Below are 20,407 nucleotides of genomic sequence, written 5' to 3' on the forward strand. Positions count from 1 at the left end.
TTGAGGCAATTTTTTCGCCTCAACCCGATTTGCGCCATTTTTTTCCACTCCCAACCCCCATAGAAATGACTCCTGTCTTAGCAAAGACAGGAGTCATGCCCCCTTGCCCAATGGCCATGCCCAGGGGACTTCTGTCCCCTGGGCATGGTCATTGGGCATAGTGGCATGTAGGGGGGCACAAATCAGGCCCCCCTATGCCACAAAAAAAAATAAAAAAAAACACTTACCTGAACTTACCTTAATGTCCCTGGGATGGGTCCCTCCAGCCTTGGGTGTCCTCCTGGGGTGGGCAAGGGTGACAGGGGGTGTCCCTGGGGGCATGGGAGGGCACCTCTGGGCTCCTTCAGAGCCCACAGGTCCCTTAACGCCTGCCTTTTGCAGGCGCTAAAAAACTGCGCAAAAGCGGCCGTACGTCATTTTTTTTGACCCGGCCACTCCTGGGCGTGAATTTTGCCCGGGAGTATAAATCCGACGCACATGCCTCGGAGTCGATTTTTTAGACGGGAACGCCTACCTTGCATATAATTAACGCAAAGTAGGTGTCCACGCTAAAAAATGACGCTAACTCCATGGACTTTGGCGCTAGACGCGTCTAACGCCAAAGTATAAATATGGAGTTAGTTTTGCGTCGGAATTGCGTAAAAAAAAACGACGCAATTCCGGCGCAAACGGAGTATAAATATGCCCCTCAATATCTCCGCTTTAGATGGACTTTATATCATGCAAGTCATACATCCAACAAACAACATTCCGTAAAGTTCTCATAATGATTCTGCCTTGCAGTTCTTACCTTAAAGATCGAGTGCCATTAGCAGAGTTCAGAACACTGAGCCCAAATACTAAACACAACTTGAACAATGGTAACACATATACATTAAAACAATCAGAACATTATAACTATCAGTGGAATGCGAGTGTACAGAAAATATGCTGGTCTTCATTACCATATGAAATAATAAAGGAGTAAAGTTCAAAGTTGTCCCTCTAATACTGACGTCCGATAGATTGGTTAGGGAGATGCACTGATGGACAGTGTCAGATACTGCCAACAGATTAAAAGAATCATTGCTGCACTCTACCTTCATAAACCTCCAAACTTACATGTCACCTGCAGCCAGGACACCCTCAGACTGGAGATGGAAAAAGTGGACAAAAAAAAAAAACCACAAGGCAACAGGGCTTCTCCATCTATGCACCCAATACCTGGAACAACATCCTTGTATCCATCAGGACTGCCAAATCATTCTCCAGTTTAGGAAAAGCAGGAGACACAGCTCTTTAAAGAACACTACATCATGATGAAGTACCAGTCCACTTTTGCTCTTAGAAATCAGTCAGTTCTCCAGCCACACATTGACTGTAGATTGTCTTAGTCACCCTACAGCACGCTGATGTCTTTTAGCAATTAGCAATGTTTATGCTGTATGCACATATTTACATACATAGGGAGATTATCACTGCTTTGGTAATGTACAGTGGCCTAAACCGTTGGATGAGACCACCTGCATGTATTCATTAGAACACTCAAATTGGCTTAATGAGTGCAGGAGGATATGCACAAGGCTGAAGCTTTCAGTGTCTGCAGGATCTGCTTGCAGCTTCTTTGTTGCAGATCACTAATTAATCTTCAACTATAGATGGTAAGGCCTTAACCATGCCTGTAGTTATGTGCATGTCACACAAAGTTGCCACTAAGGTGCAGAAAAGTGCAATATTATCAAATGAGAGATATTTGATGTATTTTTTGTGCGCCGAAGTAAAATTATCACAGAAAGCAACAAACCGCAGGATACAGCAAAAGCTGCTGGGATTCCTTCCAATGTGTGTGAAAATGTTACAAAGACTTCCAGTGGAGCCTGACTCAATGATTGGCACAAGTGTTGCAAAGCATGTTTAATCCTGCTTCAACTACACCACTTTTCTAGGTATTGATATTGACATCCCCATCATTATGAAGATGGGGGCATGGGCATCAAAGCATAATAGATATATAGTTGATACGTCAGGCTACCTATTGCACAATTTACACCACCTTCTTAAAACAATGACTTGCAGCCGGTGAAATATTCTTGGCACTTTATGGCCAATTCTCCCTAGGAAAGTTTTATTCCTCGTCTCCCTCAAAAGAACCATTGCCTGCACCAAGTGGGATCTAGGCACCAGAGAGTTCCAGATTATACAGGTTTTCCAAAAAAACTGCTTGGCTTTCTAGATATACTGCTAAAGGTGACATGCTCTGGAATCAGCCTCTTCACCCCATAAGTCTAAAGGCAACTTGTTAGAGTGCTTCCTGACCCTCTTGACTAATTTCTTTCAACAGCAACCTTTCTTCCTCAAGAGACCCCTAACATTCATCTAAATGTGCCTGAGGATCTCTTGACTGCAGAGAGACCTACAGTATGTAGCTTTGCCTAGGAAAATGCCTTCAAGCGAAGGAGAAGCAGTTGACTCAAAATTCTGCAATCATGTGACCAGATTTAATACCCATCCTATAAGAAGCCATACAATGGTGAGGCATGCTCCCTCTGCTTGGCAGGCAATAGACTCACAATAGACTTTCTGCAACCACAGGTCCTCGCCATGAATACATCAATGCAGGTACTTACTAACTGAGTAAAGGTACTGGAAACGCGAATTGAGGATGCAGAAGGAAGGTCCCCCAGGAATAATATTCATGTAGTGGGACTCCCAGAGAGTACTGAGGGCCAGAATGTGGTACAATACATAGAGTCCTGGCTGCTTGACCTGCTTCCTGCAGACACTCTGTCAAGTTTCTTTTCCGTCGAGAGAGCCCATAGGGTCCCGGCACATAGGCCTCCGCCCGGGGCATACCCCAGACCTATGATGATCCATTTTCTGCACTTTCAGGACAGGGATGCAGTGTTAAGGGAAACCAGAACAATACCTGAAGTACTAGTTGATAATGCAAAAATCATGTTCTTTCCAGATTACCCATTAGCAGTCCAACGACAGAGAGGAACCTTCCTTGCAGTTAAGCGCAGACTCCACAAACTAGACCTTAAATACTCCTTACTGTTTCCAGCCCGTTTATGAGTGATGACAAAAGACACCACACAATTTTTTGACTCCCCAGAGGCTGCATTGGGATGGTTGGAAGCCTCGGGCCTGGAGGGTCAGAAAGCTGATGTCCCTAAACAACAAAGTGCACGTAGAGAATCCCGCAAGAGAGCAAGAGTACCTATGAGACCTGTCCCTGATCATGAACAAATCATAGCTGAGAGACAACAGCTGCTAAAAGAAGCTGCTGCACTAACGGTCACACCTCGCTGCTTCAGCCCGGAGACGGAGAAGATACTGACATCTGATGAGGAAAGCTCTGTTGCAACATTGCCCTCTGGAAATAAGGGCCAGATGTAGGTAGGTTTCCTTTTGCGAGGTGCAAATTGCGAGTCCCAGCGACTCGCAATTTGCACCTCGCAAAAGGAAATGCAGAAAGGTGTCTCAGACACCTTCTGCGACTCGCTATGGGGTCGAAAAGACCCACCTCAAATATTTATGAGGTGGGTCGCAGTTTGCGACCCCATAGCGAGTCTAGGCACTCATGGGGATGGTGGCCTGCTGGAGACAGGAGACCTCCATGTCTGTGACTGCTTTGCAATAAAGCAGTTTTTTTTTTTTCTCTTTGCAGCCCGTTTTCCTTAAAGGAAAACGAGCTGCAAATAGAAAAAATACCGAAACCTTTTAGTTTCGTTTTTTTTCAGAGTAGGTAGTGGTCCATAGGACCACTGCCTGCTCTGAAAAAATATTATTGTGAGCATTCACAAAGGGAAGGGGTACCATGGGGACCCCTTCCCGTTTGCGAATGAGTTTCCATCCACTTCAAGTGGATGGTAACTGCGAGTTGATTTGCGACCGCTTTCGCGGTCACAAATCAACTTACATCGCAGTGCGACTCGCAAATAGGTAGGGAACACCCCTTCCTATTTGCGAGTCTGAAACACATTTTGCGAGTCGGTACCGACTCGCAAAATGTGTTTCAGCATTGCGTAGGGGCTTTTGCGCCTCGCAAACGGCGTTTTTCGCCATTTGCGAGGCGCAAAAGCCTTCTTACATCTGGCCCTAAATCCCTGAATCCACCATATGTGACCCCACAGACGGTGGACACTATAATGTAGAACACCAAATCAGGTTAACATTTGGGATTGTATGGAATAAGCAGGCCAACCTGCAGCCATAAGATTCCCAGAGGCTCAGAAGGGCTGGCTTCTCTCTCTTACTTTTTCCTCTTTTCTCTATCACTTCCTTTCTTTCTCTCATAACTTTCTTTCACATACAAGACCGGGCTATACTGGTCTCTCGCTGTACAGCCACTGACTCCCCCTTCAAAGTGAGTATCATTGTAGGTTTGGGCGGCCACTGGTTAATTTGCACTGCTCTCATGGTATTTAACCTATTGTTGATTGTATGTTGTACATTATGCATTCACTGTTTCTGCCAGTTGATCTGTGTATACACCAGCATCACTTACTATAGTATGACCAAGATAACACAACTTCTGGTGCTCCAATTGATTATGGCAATGGGGGAGGGTCCAGGGTCACGGGGTAAGGTTACAAATTCCACATGGCTCCCACTAAAAGACTGACCTGGAATGTAAGAGGCATTCACAAGCCTGATAGGCGATATGCCATTTACCTCTACCTTCAAAGGCATGCAATCCAGATAGCGCTGCTGCAGGAGTCCCACCTGACAACTCCGAAAGTCGATAGACTACAGTGAAAATGGCACAGTCAGATATACTTCACTACCCATTTCTCCTATGCTCAGGATCCTGTTGCGCCGCTGTGCGCGGCACGAGCCGTCAATTCGGCTCGGGCCACGGCACGTGGTTTAAAGACGCGCCGCGTCCCCAGCCTGCTCTGCACCTTACGAGGCCCCACATTGGGCATGGGGCCTTGTTCTTGTTTAGTGCACCGCGCTCCCAGGCAGGTCTGACCTCCCCCACTCACCTGTTCTTCTTTTCTTCTTCTTCTTTTTCCTGTTGTCTTATTGTGCCTTCCTTTATGTTTTCTCCCTTTCCCATATTACCCCTCTCTTCCCAGCGTTCCTTGTTTCCCTACTCTCTATGGCTCCTAGTCCATTGTGTTCTATGTGTTTTCCCTATCTAATATGGTGTCCTTGTACTTCCTGTTGGTCACTTCCTGATTGTTTGTATTTAAGGGCTGTGATTCTTTCTCTCCTTGCGCTGCAACACTTTCTGTTTGGATGGTGTCTTTGCTCCTGCTTCCTTGTATCCTGTGCTGGTTCTTGTCTGTTCCAGTGTTTTTTCCTGTATTTTGCTCCTGTTGTTACCTATTCATTTTGTTCCTGTTGCAGGAACTTATCTTTTTGGAGGTTTTTTCCCCTTTCAGGGGTTTTTACCCTCTGGCACCACTTCTAAGGGACACGGCCTGCTCTTGGCGTACCCATTGCCTGCAGCAACGTGGCTCCCAGAAAGAGTCGCCCCTACCTGGGCCAAGGCCGAACATTCAGAAACAAGATCCTCGCCACTCGTTCTGCAGACTCCAGGTTAAAGCAGCATGTAAGTCATGACAGATCCCTCTTCTTGGTATGAGCGGGGGTCCCATTTGCAACTGAGGAGGTGATAGTGGACCCAGATGGCAGATACGTATTTGTGAAAGGCCAACTGGACGGTAGAAATGTCCTCATTGGCAGAATCTATGCCCCTAACACTGACCTAATTTCTTTCTTGCAACACTTATCAGAGACGTTATCTAGCTGGGGAGGCATGCCCTGGTTACTGGGAGAAGACTTCAACAGTGTTTTAGAATAACACTCCATCGCTCCTTCCCGCCACTTCCCCACACAGTAGCAACTTCCAATGCACACATCCTGACTAAATGGCTACATGATTGGAATCTCCTTGATATATGGCACACTCAAAACGACTTCACCTGGGTCAGTTCCTTCTATTCAGCCCCACATGGATTCCATGTGCGCATCAATAGGCTGCTCTGCATTTCTAACCTCACACGACAAATACAACATGTAGATTACATGGGCTGAACACACTTGGACCACAACCCACAATACCTCCAGTTGGATTTAGACCGAGATCTTGCACCGCTACCTACAACCAATGGCTTTGGAAGATCCAGCGTTTCGAGACTCAGTTAGTCATATGATAATGGACTACTTTGACAGGAACGCAGGCTCTGCTAACGCCACATCCACGGAATGGGAAGCCTTTAAATTGACCCTGCGGGGGCATTGTGTGGGATTAACCTGGAACATGCGCAGGTAGTTAGATGGGGAGGTCACTCTGTTGGAACAGAAACTGATACACCTACAAAATAAGGCAATACAAGATAATGAGACCCATTCACCATTGACTGCAGCTCCAATGGAGCATTTGACTCTATTGGAAAAACTGCAATGCTTAAATTATGCAGCACATGGAGCTAGAATGCTTGCCACGGAAGATAGGAATGGTTCCTCCTGGCATGGCTATTAAAAAAAGATACACCTCAGTATCACATTGCACATTACGTGGCTCCTTGTGGCTCCTGCTATACATGTAACGCGAGATACACAATGAGATGGCCCAACATTTTACCACACTATACCAAACTACCGGAACTCCCTTCATAAATGAGATTGACTCTCTCTTGTTGAGTCTCCAATTACGTCAGGCGACTCTGGAACAGAGAATTAAATTGAACGAGTCCATCTCGTTGTCGGAAATTCAAAATGCTATTAAAGCCCTTTCTACTAACAAAACGTCTTGTCTAGATGGGCTACCCTGTGAATTCTATAAGGTGTTTGCCTCACAGCTAGCACCCTGCCTGCTCCTTCTGTATGAGGAGGCACTGGACTTGGCGAGACTACCCAACACACTCTGAGATGACTTCTAATTACCCTCCCGAAACCACACAGATACCCAACACAAATTAACTCATACAGGCCATTGGCACTCCTCAACAACGACTATAAGATATTAGCTAAGATCATAGCTGACCGACTAGAGCCGCTGATACCCAATTTAGTCCACAGAGATCAGAATGGCTTTGTACCAACTCGAACCACATCATTTAATCTCCGTAGAGTTATCCGGATTTTAAGCCATGCCCCGTCATAGTGGCCCCTAACTGGAAACCTGGTACTTGACTTAGAGAGGGCTTTCAATTCCTTGCAGTGGCTATATCTCTTTCGGGTTTTACAATGAATAGGGTTAGACACTCAATTTGTGAACATGGTTCAACTACTTTATACCTTGCCAACAACTAGTGTGCGTACGAACTCCTTGATCTCACCACTCATCAACATAGAGAGGGGCAAGTGTCAGGGATGCCTCCTATCCCCCCTTTTATTTACCCTGGCGGTGGAACCCTTAGCTTTAACTCTCAGAGAAAGGGTAAGAGAATGGGGAATACCCTTGGGAGATAGGGTGCATGTGGTCTTGCTCTACGTGGATGATATCCTTATATATCCACGTGATGTCACGCAACTATCCACTTCCATTATGACAATATTCACTCCTTTTACGGAGCTATCAGGACTCCAAGTCAATTGGACTGAATCCTGTATCTTTCCTTTCCTATCCACCCCCCCCAATTGAGGCACCATTGATATGGCAACTGCGGACTTTTAGCTATCTGGGAATTCAGATATACTGCACAGATGAGCAATTGCTAGAGGGCGACGTAAGGTGGACAGTGTCCTCGCAAAAGGCACAGAGGGCCTTCTGGAAAACCCTCCCGCTCTCCATGACCGGCAGGATTGTATTGATAAAAATGGTCAATAGAATGCATACTCTGGGAATTCCTGTGGTATGGCTCCTGTTGCTGGGTGGCACTTGCTAAACTTTACAGAGCCACGAAGCAGGGAGAATTGGCGCTTCCTAACTTCAAGCTATACTATCATGTGGCCCAACTCCAGTGGGTGTCTCATTGGCACGCCTGTCGGAGACTGACGGACACGGCGACCCTAGCCCTGGCATTGACACTTACTGATATACTCCACTTATTCCACCCATGTACAAAACACCCCAGAACCTGAGGCCCCACTGTTGCGGACAGCGTATCGCTGTTATTGGCAGAGCCTTAATCTTACTAGGGAAGTAACCCCTTATGTGCCGGTGATGGCACTGATGGGAATGCCGCGGGGAGCACACATTACATCCATAACGGAACTCACTGCTTGGAAAACAGCCAGCATCCACACTCTTGGGGACCTATTTGATAACCACGTTCTTCTTCCATTTGGGACTCTACGGGAAAACACTAATCTACCTCCTGGAGGCTTCCTCTTGCATTGCTTCCTTATTGGAGCACTGGGAAAGACTTGAGGGGACATAACGCATGAACCGCCCACACATCTGACAATGCAATATTTACCTGTACTTGGTGCGGGAGCACATTTGGTGCATTGGTTGGCGGAATCTCTAAGACACCTCCAGGTTTCTGAATTTAGGACTTATACTAGCCAAACGATTAATCACCCGGAGGTGGAAGAGACCTGAGCCACCATGTTATGAGGCCTGGTCACAGACCATGATGGTATGGGCACAGACGGAGAGCGTAGCGCCCCTCAAGAAGAAACACTGGGCCTCCACAAATACACTATAGCAACCCAGTGGGGCACAATTATAGCAGACTGGCACACATCTCTTATACACAACACAATGGGAGGATCGGATGTTCTGTCAAATGACTCATTGGAGCTAAGAGAGTTCCCACCCACGTCCAAATAACCAGACAGAAAGGTGACAGAAATGATATTGGATAATATGAATGAACATCTCCCCACTCTGCATGTCAGTACACATACTGAATTAACAGAAGAAGAATCCTAGGATCCCTTCCCGTCTATTCTATGGATGACTCAGAGATCCTCCTGTCTAATGGTCAATGTCATCACACACTTTCATGTCTGGCAGATAGTCTTTTTCATTGGAACTGGCTAGTTGAGTTATGTTTTTCTTGTTATTATGTTATGCTACACAAGACTGATCTGGTTAGTAATGACGAACATAGTGGTTGATTGATAAACAAAGAGGCGCTGTATGCAACTGTACATGTAAAACACGGCTCTAAAACAAGAGCAGGACAATGCATCTTATACACGGTGCTGTGCATAATATTTATCATTACAATGTATGTATATTTATTGTCGAAAAGTTATTAACCAGTGGATGCCATTGTGTACACTCCTTTCCTGTATAATCAACCATAAGAGTCAAAACAATAAAAACAGATTCAAACAAAATGATGAAGGTGAGCATCAACATTCAAAGGAATCCATTTTGAATGCTGCAACCATAAACACCTCCCTGCCATCTCAAGTTCCAATTATCCTATATGCAACTAGTCTTCAACATTCTTGATTGGTAGTCCAAGCTTAAGAAATTAGGAATTTTGCATTCTAACTGGTGATTCATACAGGACTCGGCCAGCAGTTCTTCCATGCTGGCATTTCTTGGCAGGCTTGAGGGTAGGGGGCTTCTTTCAGAGTATAATGGGCTGCCATGACTCAACCATCTTCTCACTGGTGCCTTCTGGTCCTGGCCATCTGCAGTGTGGTGTGAACATTTTTGCAGGGCTGACTATAGTTTTCAGCCTGGCCAGAAGTTCATATTGGCTCCCCTTTATTCTCTCTTCCAAGTGCCTGCTCTTACTGCCCCTCTGCCCTCCATTGAGCCCCACCTTGTCCATCAACATGCTTGCTCACATTGCTACCAGTCACTCCATTCTTGCACCTCTGTTGTTGCAGACATACAGTCACAGCACCGTCACCTTGCTCCTCAATGTTCATCCCGGTGCCACCCTCGCTGATGATGGCAGGCTAAATGGTGCTGCAAGGATGCACAGGAATGCATGACATGGTTGAGTCTTTGCATTTGCCCTCAATTCCACAAATCCCCGAGGTCCCACCAGTCTTCGGCTGATTAATTATTATTGGTGATAATTACTATCTCCACGACAAAAAAAGAACACAAGGAATGATGGAAACCCCTACCTCATCCCCTCCCAAAGAGAGTACTTAATACATTATTACCCAGCATTCGTTTGGTTCTTTTTTTCTGTCCACAATGGAGTGGAACGAGGAGTGGATGGGGCTGCTCCTGCGGGTCTGGCTTGGAATCAGTGCTGGTTTCAGCCATCCTTTGCTTGACTGTGAGGTCGGCAATTCTCAAAGCATCTCCCAGTCAGCTGGGCTGGCAGGGATTCGGGTTCTGGTGAAGACCCGGGTGGCTGATGGTCAGGCCGGTTGTTCAGGGTTGTGAGTGCACTTCGTCCCTGTCGGCGCATCTCCTGGGCTGCGGGGCAGCCTGGGAGTAGAGCATCTTGATGGTTTATGTTGGGAGTCCGGGAGCGGTGGCTGAGCCCTCCTTCCCGGACATGTCTGACTTTCTGTGGGACATTCTGTTCCTGCACCAGCATGAGGCGGGCTGGGCCCGAGCTGGTACTGTAGATATGGTGTTCCTGGCCTTTCAAGTGGTTGGGATGCCTTATTAAGTGCACCCAAGGGGTAAGTATTGCATAGCGGCTGATTGTACATTTCTTGCCATCCCTGACACTGTGAAAAACTTTTTGCCATTGTTGTGGGGTGCTTCTGTGCTAGGCCATGGGGAAGCATGCTCATAAGAAGTAGCAAAGTAGCATATGGTGGAGTCTTCTACTTCCATATCATCCTCAACGTCTTCCCCTTCTCCCCAGGTCTAAGAGAAGCAGGGAGTCTGAGGATGCTCTTTTAAGGAGGCTCATCAGGGGGACCTTGATGGAAATGGTAATTCTTGCTGGCCTAAGACTGCTATCCCTGCAGTGGCTTTGCAATCTTCAGGATCAGATGAAGAGGGGCCTCGTCCTGATGAGAGGAAGGGGAAATAGGTCTCCAGGGAAATGTTGCATGATCTCATTATGCACGTTAAGGCCAACATGTTGTTCCCAGAGGAGGAGGTGCTGGAGACGTCATCTAGGTCCTTGTTGCATCAGTTTCAGAGCTCAGCCCCTGTGGATGTGCCCATTCACCCCTACATTCAGGAGGTTCTCAAATGTGAGTGTAGGGGTCCTGACAAAGTTTTGCTGCCTCGCTTTTTGGCCAAATTATATCCATTGCAGGATATGCAGTAAGATTTGCAGGACCCCATTCCTATTGATTCCTTTGTGGCCAGTTTGGTTATTAGGACATCTTTGGCAGAGGATGCAGTTATCAAGGAAGTTGTGGATAAGAAGGTTGATGTGTCATTTCAAGAAGGTGCATTCAGGTGTCCATCTGGCTCTCAGGGCTGGTATTTATGGCACATATGTGATTAGAACTTCCTCCAGTCCTTAACATTATTCTCAGGATGCCCTGCCACAGGGTAATGTGTTCTTTGAGGCTGAACTGGAAGATAGGCTTCACAAACTGTTCACAGAGAAAAAGCATTCCTCATCTAAGAAGTCGTGCCTGGAGACAGGCAGCCTTCAGAGCGCAACTCCCCTTTTCGTCCATCATCAAGGAGGTGGATTGTCCATTCCCAGGAGAGGTTTCGTACAGGAAGGGGTCATGATCGGAAAACTCCTCCTAAGCCATGTTCCTGAATAAATACTGGAGCAGGACTTTGTGGTAGGAAGTCAGCTGCAGCATTTCCTCCAGGACTGAAAGGAGTCTACTTCAGACTACTGGGTATTGAGACACAGCTACAGGATTGAGTTTGGCGAGGTCCCTCCTGCTTTGGGGGGTTATCTGATTCCTTGGCCCTCTGGGTCCGCGAAGAGATATGCTTTGGCTCACTCGATATGCGCTCTGCTGAGGAAGAAAAAAATTGGTCAGTGCAGGGGAAGTATTAGCCTCGACTTCCACGACAAAAGTGCACCCTCCAAAAGGTAAGGCTTTTTCTTATCGATTTCATATGAGAAATTCTTCTTTTTTATTTTTGCAAAATAAGATATGCAATTCAAAAACAAAATCAAGTCTCAACATCCAGAGTAATGGTAACATTACTATAGAGTAAAAATTAGGGGCTCCTACAAAGTGACAACGCAGTGAAATATGAAAAAGTGAACATAAAGTGCACCATTGTTACTTACAAGTATAAACAAAGAAAATGTGGCTGTCAAAAGTTCAGTATTCTCACAAAATGGCACCCATTATTTAGAGTGTCATAAATCCTCACATCAGTATTTGCAAACAGTCCACATTCAATATCTGTCGACGTTTCGACCCCAACAGTAGAATAATGGTCTTGTTTTTTGCCTATGAAGGCCACGTCTTTTGGCTTTGGTATTCTCAATTTGTAATGAATGGGACGAGGACTGCAGGGACCTGGCTGTATTTCTTCATTACTCCTGGTCCTGTAGTCCTTGTCCCATTCATTAAGCCATGCTCTCCCTCCCAAACGGCCGGCCTTCATTTCTGGTTCTTGGTAGTTCAGAACGAATGCTGGATATGTATTTATTAAGTACGTATGTATTAAGTGCTCAAAGTGGGGTGGGGGGGCTGAGGGGCAGGGGTTTCCAGCATTCCTTGTGTTCTTTTTCCTTTCATGGAGGTAGTAATTAGCTCCATTAGTAATGAATGGTACAAGGATTACAGGAACAGGAGTAATTCAGATTACTAGAAACTAATAGGACATTCTCACTGATGTGTCAGAGAGGCAGGAACCTGGCCTGACAAAACTCAAGGAGTAGTCTAAAGCTTGGGAAGAGCCTTCCTCCATCAGCGGAGGAACCATGGAGGGTGGCTTGCCTGATCACTGTGTGGAATCCAACTGCAATTCATACAGGAATATGTTGATCTCTTTTTAAGAAAACTTGTATTTCCTGTTGCCTTTTAATTCTGCACTGTGATGTTAACAATGAAATCTTACACCAACAAGGGTCAGTTTAACATCACTTCCTTTCTCACATATCTCACCCTTGCACTTATGTTATGCTTCACCCAATTCACATTCATGTAAATCCCCTCCTATTATATCATCCTAAAAGCTCCCTTATGAGGAGAGTTGTACTCAACACCCTCATCCTTCCCTGATGCCAGCGTGAGGAGGGCCCAATGATCAGGAATGCCGCCTTTGGGTAAATGAAGACTTCCGTCCTAAAAAAAGAGGAAATCTGAATCCAGTGACGTAGCCACACTCACAGTTCCAGCACACTTTGGCATTCTTGGCTTCACTCATTTTCCCTATTGTTGTTTTTAAACAAACATTCATAGCCTCTATGTAAATAACTTGATGTTCAGGGAAACGTGCAGGACAGATAATTGGCGCTGCATGCTTCTATGCACATTTACAAGTGAACTGGCATACTTAGATGCAGATGCCATTGATGAGTTTATCTTTACATTTCATTTTCGGAGGTGTTTTGCTGTGGGTGTTTATGCAGATTTAAGAGGCTGTTTAGAAGTAGGCTGGAGTTCTGTTTTCAGTGTCCCTTTCACTGGTGGTCATGCTGTGAACATGAGGTATCCCAGAAGAGCTGCTGCTGGGCATCTATGTTTCTTTTATAGTGTGAGTAACATCAAAGGCTGTATTACACATTGCGACCCTGAGGCCCAACAGGCATGTGCTTCTGCTTTGTGTGCCCCTGGGGCACAATGGTATTACAGAGGGGGGCGTATTCGCTTGTGTGCCCCCTTCTGTAATACCAATAGCGCTGGGGCACAACATTCCCCTGACTGCAGGAGTAGTCACTCACTGCACCCACCTGTAAGGGGATATCTCTCCCCTCTTGAAATTACAGACGGGTTACGTCTGCACTGTGAAACATCTAGCAGCTTTCAGACAGCTGCTCCATATTTCACTTGACTGCGCTGCACCATGGGCTGGAGGCAGCACGTTCTTTGTAATCAGGTGCACTGTCCCTGTTTGCGCCTAGCACAACTTTTGAAAGGGACGCCATGGTACAAACAGGGAAAGTGCGCTGCATTCACAAAACGGCCCATGACTATTACATTATTTTCACAGGAAGTGTGTAATTGAAATACGTAGGCAGCATTTTGCCCAACTTGCACCATCTAATCTCCTGTGCTTCAGTATTTCATTTGAAGTGTAAGTAAAACCAGGCCGGTTAAGTATGTAATTAAATTAGAAAGACGCAAATTAGCAAATAGGCAAACGGTCGGAATGCCCCGTCAATTCAATTGTGAATATATGTGAATTTCCAAAACATGCCTCAATGTCTAACATAAGGCCAACTAATAGCATTATTGTGGGAGCAATGTTGTCACACTGTTGTTTGTTGGAGGCTGTAAGTCCAGACGATATTTATATTATGGAATTGATGACGCAACTGTTTTCATTACCAGGAGTGCTTGGCATTCTGGGCTTTTTCAGTGACTGTGCGACATTTGGCGAAGAGCACATATATATAAATCTTTTTAGTCCTTCATTTATGATGTTTCTATATCATACTTCACCCTATTTAAATAAATGCCTTCTACCAACAGAACTCAAACCATCATTTTAGTTTCATATAAATCTTGAACCATGCTGCTGAACAAAGAGGTGCCCCAGGGCTCTTGTGTTAGCCCCATGCTTTTTAATGGCTCCTCTTGCCAATATTATCTAAGCCTTTGGACTCAAACTACTATCTTATACTGATGATACACAGCTAATAATCTCCTTTGATAATCATTTGGTCTAAGTAAAAGATCGCTTTTCAGCAGGAATGAAAGCAACTACCACGTGGGTGACTGAAAATTGTCTCCAGCTGAATGCAGACAAAACAAAGATCATGCTGTTCAGCAAGGCCCAACAGCTATGGGCGCCCAACTGGTAGCCTCCAGTATGAGGTACAGTTCCAAGCTACGCGTGTTCTAAAGCTATTAGAACATTCTGCCATTAGAGGGCAGAATGTTCTCCTTAATAAAACAAAGGCTTCACAGAACCGGAGGGGACTACAATGTCCTCAGGCTCCGTGAGGCTTTGTTCACAGCTTTGCAGGGTTATCTCCAAACTTTTTGCTTTCTTCCTCCTATTTTTTCAGATCTGTTTTGTTGGCTTTAGGACTCTGAGCAGTTCTAAAGTGCAAGTGCTCTCTTTCTAAATTGTATGGGTGATTAGTCTATCCATGATTGCCATATTTGATTTACTAGTAAGCCCCTAGTATAGTGCGAAAGGTGTGCCCAGAGCCTGTAAATCAAATGCTACTAGTGGGCCTGCAGCACTGATTGTGCCACCCACCTGAGTAGCCCTGCAAACATGTTTGAGACCTGCCATTGCAGTGTCTGTGTGCAGTTTTAGACTGCCATGTCGACCTGGCAAGTGCGCTCACTTGCCAGGTCCAAACCTTCCCTTTTATTACCTGGAAGTCACCCTTAAGGTAGGCCCAAGGCAGCCCCATGGCCAGGGTGGAGTGTATTTAAACGGTATGGCATGTACAGGTGTGTTTTACATGTATCGATAGTGAAATCCTGCTACATTTGTTTTTCACCATTGCAAGGACTAGCTCTCCCTTAGGGTAACATGGGAATTACCTTGAAATATCTTGTAAGTGCAATTTCCCATTGGGTGCAGATAGAGATATGGAGTTTTGGGGGTCTCTGAACAATTTAAAAATACACCATTTGGTGAAGTTGGTTTTTGAAATATGAGTTTGCATATGCCACTTTTTGAAAGAGGGTGTTTTCTTGCTTAACCATTCTGTGTCTCTGCCTGTCTGCTAAATACACGTCTGGGTCAAGATGACAGTAGGGCTGTTTGTGTATTTACTCAAGGCGAACTGAAATGTGCCCTTCATATTCTGATGGCCCATCACCAGGCCAATGGTTCTTCCTGAGCTAGAGTGGTGGGAGGAACTGACACTTGCACCTGAAAAGAGCTATGTCGGTCCTCACACAAAGCTGTCGCCAATCCTCTGGAATGTGTCTTAGGCCAAGGCAGGGTCTTGTGCACTACAAAGACTTCTCTTTTAAGTTTGCCTGCTTCAAAGGCAGAAATGGGTATAAATACTTAACCTCTGATGCCACATAGATACAATCTTTTGAACTGAGAATATTCTGCGAAGGAGAAAAGCTGGATGCTGTAGGGGGGACTGCCACTCTGCCTGTTTCTTTGTTGTGCTGGCCTGTTGCTTGCTGCTTCTGTCCTGGGAGTGAAATGACTGGATTTAGGTTTCTAGATCCTGCTTCCAAAGGTTCTCCAAGGGCTTGAACAGAGCTTGCCTTGTGTTAAGAAGCCTCAGGGGCATCAAAGACTTCACCTGCCAGCGCCTGGGCTCTCTTGCTGAGAGTCCTGACTTGCCAAGTGGTGCCAAATCCAGCTCTTGGGCCCTTGGGAATGAGTTCTGGTGCAACAAGGAAGAAACTAGTGCATCAGCTTCCAGAACGACTTTGGGAGTGGTGCCGCTCTCCGACCCCATGCCATTACCTGCACCGGATCTATGGTCCCAGCTGAGTGCGATGACTGCGACTTACAGCGCAGGCCTGACACCGCTGCTGTGCCTTCATTGTCCCGCCCACCGAGGAGTCCAGAGTGCTGGGTCATTGACATCTGTGGAATCTGACTCCGACTCTGCTGAAGCACCTGTGGCCACATGGTGTTATCGCAACAGTGTGAAGTCGACAACTCATGTCTTGACCTGCTGAATTCATCAACCCCACCTTCTCGTAAAGAACCAACGTCTTGCTGCCAACGCCGCATCACCTTATCTGCAACTGTAAGAAACCAATGCCTCACCTCCCCTGCCTAACAGTAAAGAACCAATGCCTCACCTCCCTGGTGGCGGTAAAGAACCTATGCCACACCAGCTCCGCAACATCTCATCTTCCGGACTTCGTGCAGCATCTTTGTTTCCTCATTGTTTTACAAGGTACTGTAACTGGGGTCTACATGAATCTGTCGCCGGTTGGCACCGCACTGTTGGAAGCTCCTCCGTCAAGGCATTTGATAGCCCATTTGGAGCTATTGTCTTTCTAAGCACTATACTACATTTAATCTTTGAAAATTCGTATCTTTACTTGTGTATGTTGGATTTTTGTCGTTTTGGTCTTGGTTTACTCAGATAAATATTGGCTATTTTCCTGAGCTGTGTGGAGTACTTGTGTGGTGTTTTCACTGTGTTACTGTGTGTGTACAAATATTTTACAGATTGTCTCTGAGATAAGCCTAACTGCTTCAGCCAAGATACCAAAGGGGTAAACGTGTTACCTTAGCTGTGTGTCTCACTTACCCTGCTAGAGTGAGGGTCCCTACTTGGACAGGGTGCAAACCATTGCCGTCTAGAGACCCCATTTCTAACAGGCAGTAATATATCATCCCAGAAATGAGAATCAAACCACAAAGAAGCCCACAGAAAAATTGAATGCAAGCACAGGGACTGCCTCAGTACCTTGTGTCCTCTCCGAATTTCAGCGTCCTCGAAACCGTGCTGGAAGAATTCAGAAAGGAATGAAATAAGAGGACTGTATATGGAAATAGAGCGAGGTGAGTGGAAGGGATAAAATAATCATTAAAAGCATAAATCCCGCCACAAAAAGGGCTTTTTGAAAAATACAAAAACTGTATATAACACACAGCAAATTAACATGAAAAGGAAAATAATGCATTATAACGAGGCTATGATGAAGAAACAAAATAGTCCAATTTGTAATGAACTCAGCAAAGCGTGTAAGTCCTCCATCTAATTAAGTCCAGAACTTTTTCATCCACTGCTTGTTCATTGTTTCTCTCTTAAGACTTGGCCTAACAAAATAATTTCTTTCTATTTGACAATCAATCCTGTCCACCAATTAATGGGACACCTATGAGAGCAATGTTTGTTCCTAATTTTGCCACTCACCCTCTCTATTTCCATATATCTGGTCTCTTATATCATTCCTTTCTGACTTCTTCCAAGATGGGTGGCACCCAGGGGTGCCCCTCCCCTACGTGAGTGGAGGAGCATCGCCCTAATAAAAAAAAAATGCCCCCAAAACTGAAAAATAAAATGGTACTAAACTCTATTTATTACTATTTTATTTTTCAGTGCCATCCTGAACCAAGTATCAGGATCGGACGGGGCAATTACTGCCGAGTAGCAGCAAGGAGCTGTGCACTTGTTTAAATTGCGCATGTCCCATTGGCCGGCCATCTTGCGACAGCCAGTCTGATTTGCACACTTTAAACTTCTCTAACCCAGCTATCTTAATACAGCTGGGTTAGAGAAAGCACAGAACTCCAGCACTCTTGTGACCGCTGAGAGAGGCCACTCTCACCAATCCTAATGCTGCTTTCATGCTAGGTAAAAGCATGAAAGCAGCTTCAGGATTTGTTAGTGGTGTTTCCCGGTCCCGCACGTTGGAGCTTCCAGGAGCAGGAGGACGGCGCGAGGAAGACGCCTGCAGGTGATGGACTTTTTTATTTTGCATTTATTATTATTATTGTGTCCCCACCCCTTGCTGTAAACATAAGCCATCCACCACTGCTGGCACCTTTACTACACACTGAATTACCTATTCATCCTTTCCTGTTTCTATGTTTCTCTAAAACGGCTTGGCCGTAATAGACCTGTCCTTTTTCGTATAATGCCTTCCTCGTGGGTTTAGAGGAGACTAGAATGGCTTTGAAAAGGCTGCACACATCAAGTAACTAGCTGATGAGTGGCGGCCAAAAGCCACTTCCTGTTTATCGTATATTTAGTTGTATTTGTGTCAACCTGGGATCTGGCAGATCACAAGCTAGCACACCAGTTCTAAAAGGCACATTTGCAAGTTTTGTAGCAGGGATCCAACAAAGTAAAGGGTCCTCAGAGTTCTCTAACAGTGTAAAACGTATTGGAAATCACAGTTGAAGGTTGAAGTGGTGGCAAGTTGAAGCAAAAGGACTAATATCTTGAGACAACTCCTTGAGGTGAAAGATATTGCTTGAGCAAACCAATTGCGTCACAATTACCCTTTAGGCATACCGTCTCATTGATTGCACAGGTCATATTCTCCAGGAGCAGAGCAAACAACTGCAAATATTATTGTACTAAGTCAAAGTGACCATAAAGTTTGTTAGAATCACATCAAATTTCGGAAAGTCTGGCTTTTGAACAAACCAGACCAATTGTTCATAACCCAAGCTATTTTTTCACTATGAAAATATTGAGCAAGTAAATGTATCTTGTTATGTATGGTTGATCAAAAATATATACAAAGCACACTAAGCATTTTTCCTTTCAATTTCACAGGAATTGGTTAAAGTGGGTCACCTTGGCAGAGCTGTCTATCTAAATGATAATAACGATGATAAAAGTGTTTACAGAATGATGCCAGCTGATGCAAAACCATGGTAGGTTGTATGAGTGGAATGTAGTTCGAGAAATATCATTTGTATTTGTTCAGAAATTCCAAGGAAACTATAGCCATAATGTATATGTCATGAAAAGTGCCTGCCTTTCATCAAGCCTTTACATGATAGGATGTTATCTATCCAAGTTGCCTTCCAATTATTTCCAGTTATTTTCTCTATCACTTTTCCTGAATCAGAAGATGAAACCCATGAAGGATCTACCAAATTAGTATGACTTTGGGCTTTAAATCTCCCTGATAAGCTTATTCACTGACTCACTCTATACACATGAGGTATAAATGCAACATACTTTCGAAGCTCAACCAATGTGTGTGAGTGCATGTATGCATGCCTGTCTATCTGTGGTGAATGACGTACTATTGAGGACACAGTGATTGTCGGCACAAATGGTGAATCTCCATGTGGTTGTCTTCACCATTCCTTGCAGACAGGAAAGCCTGGATGTGCACTGTACTGGTGTACTCTGGAAGAATATTGATCAGTTTCCCTATAGGCACCATCTCCTTTGCCACTATTCCTAAAGGCACCCCTGCTTTGTGTTGTGTTGGTCATTGACTAGCAGTTTCTCAGTTAAGGATGCCTGGTTTTATCTGATGTCAATAGATGTCAATAGATGGCTTAACTATTTCATACCAATTCCTCCGTGCTGCCATACAGAGAAGCCAGGGAATACACATTGCCTAGTAGGAAATGTAGAACATTTAAACAAAGCTTGATCTTTTTTGGCCTGGGTTTCAACTAGTGTCTGCAAAGCAGGATAAATGTCTGCCAAATTGAGTAAGTGGTTGTAGTTTATCTACACGTCACAAGGCGAGTGTGCACCAGCTCTGAAATAAATGTACTACACCAGTGAGGAGAGGAATAGATCCCTAACATGAAGGACAAGGGGTAATGCACTGATGATTCAAACCTATGTGCTGTTGGTGTTGAGTAAAAACTTGAAAACCCCCAAGGACCTTTCAGGTTAGTTGGTTCATAGCTGGATAGAGCTTGAATAGAGGGTCGAGGGCGGACAGACAGCAGTTCAGGACAACAATTATGATGACCCTATCTCACACCACACCTACTGTGTAGCATCCCAGACTATGTGGCAAAATGTAGCTGCCTGTTTGTAGCGGAAGAAAGGATCTGCTGTGTTGAATTTTGTCAGTATGGTGCACTGTGGTAATGTTTAGAGTCAAACCCCCGGTAAAT

General features: G+C 45.1%; 1 protein-coding gene across 1 annotated transcript in view; it reads left to right on the forward strand.

Annotated features, from left to right (window-relative positions):
• LOC138300730 (uncharacterized) overlaps positions 1-20,407 on the forward strand; it is a 1,597,374-nt gene that overhangs the window by 1,325,888 nt on the left and 251,079 nt on the right. Inside the window, exon 17 of the mRNA XM_069240438.1 lies at positions 19,092-19,192. Within this exon, the coding sequence (XP_069096539.1) occupies positions 19,092-19,192 (101 nt within the window). The remainder of the gene's footprint in view (positions 1-19,091; positions 19,193-20,407) is intronic.

Source organism: Pleurodeles waltl, chromosome 6 (assembly GCF_031143425.1).
Source record: "Pleurodeles waltl isolate 20211129_DDA chromosome 6, aPleWal1.hap1.20221129, whole genome shotgun sequence".
NCBI lineage: Eukaryota > Metazoa > Chordata > Amphibia > Caudata > Salamandridae > Pleurodeles > Pleurodeles waltl.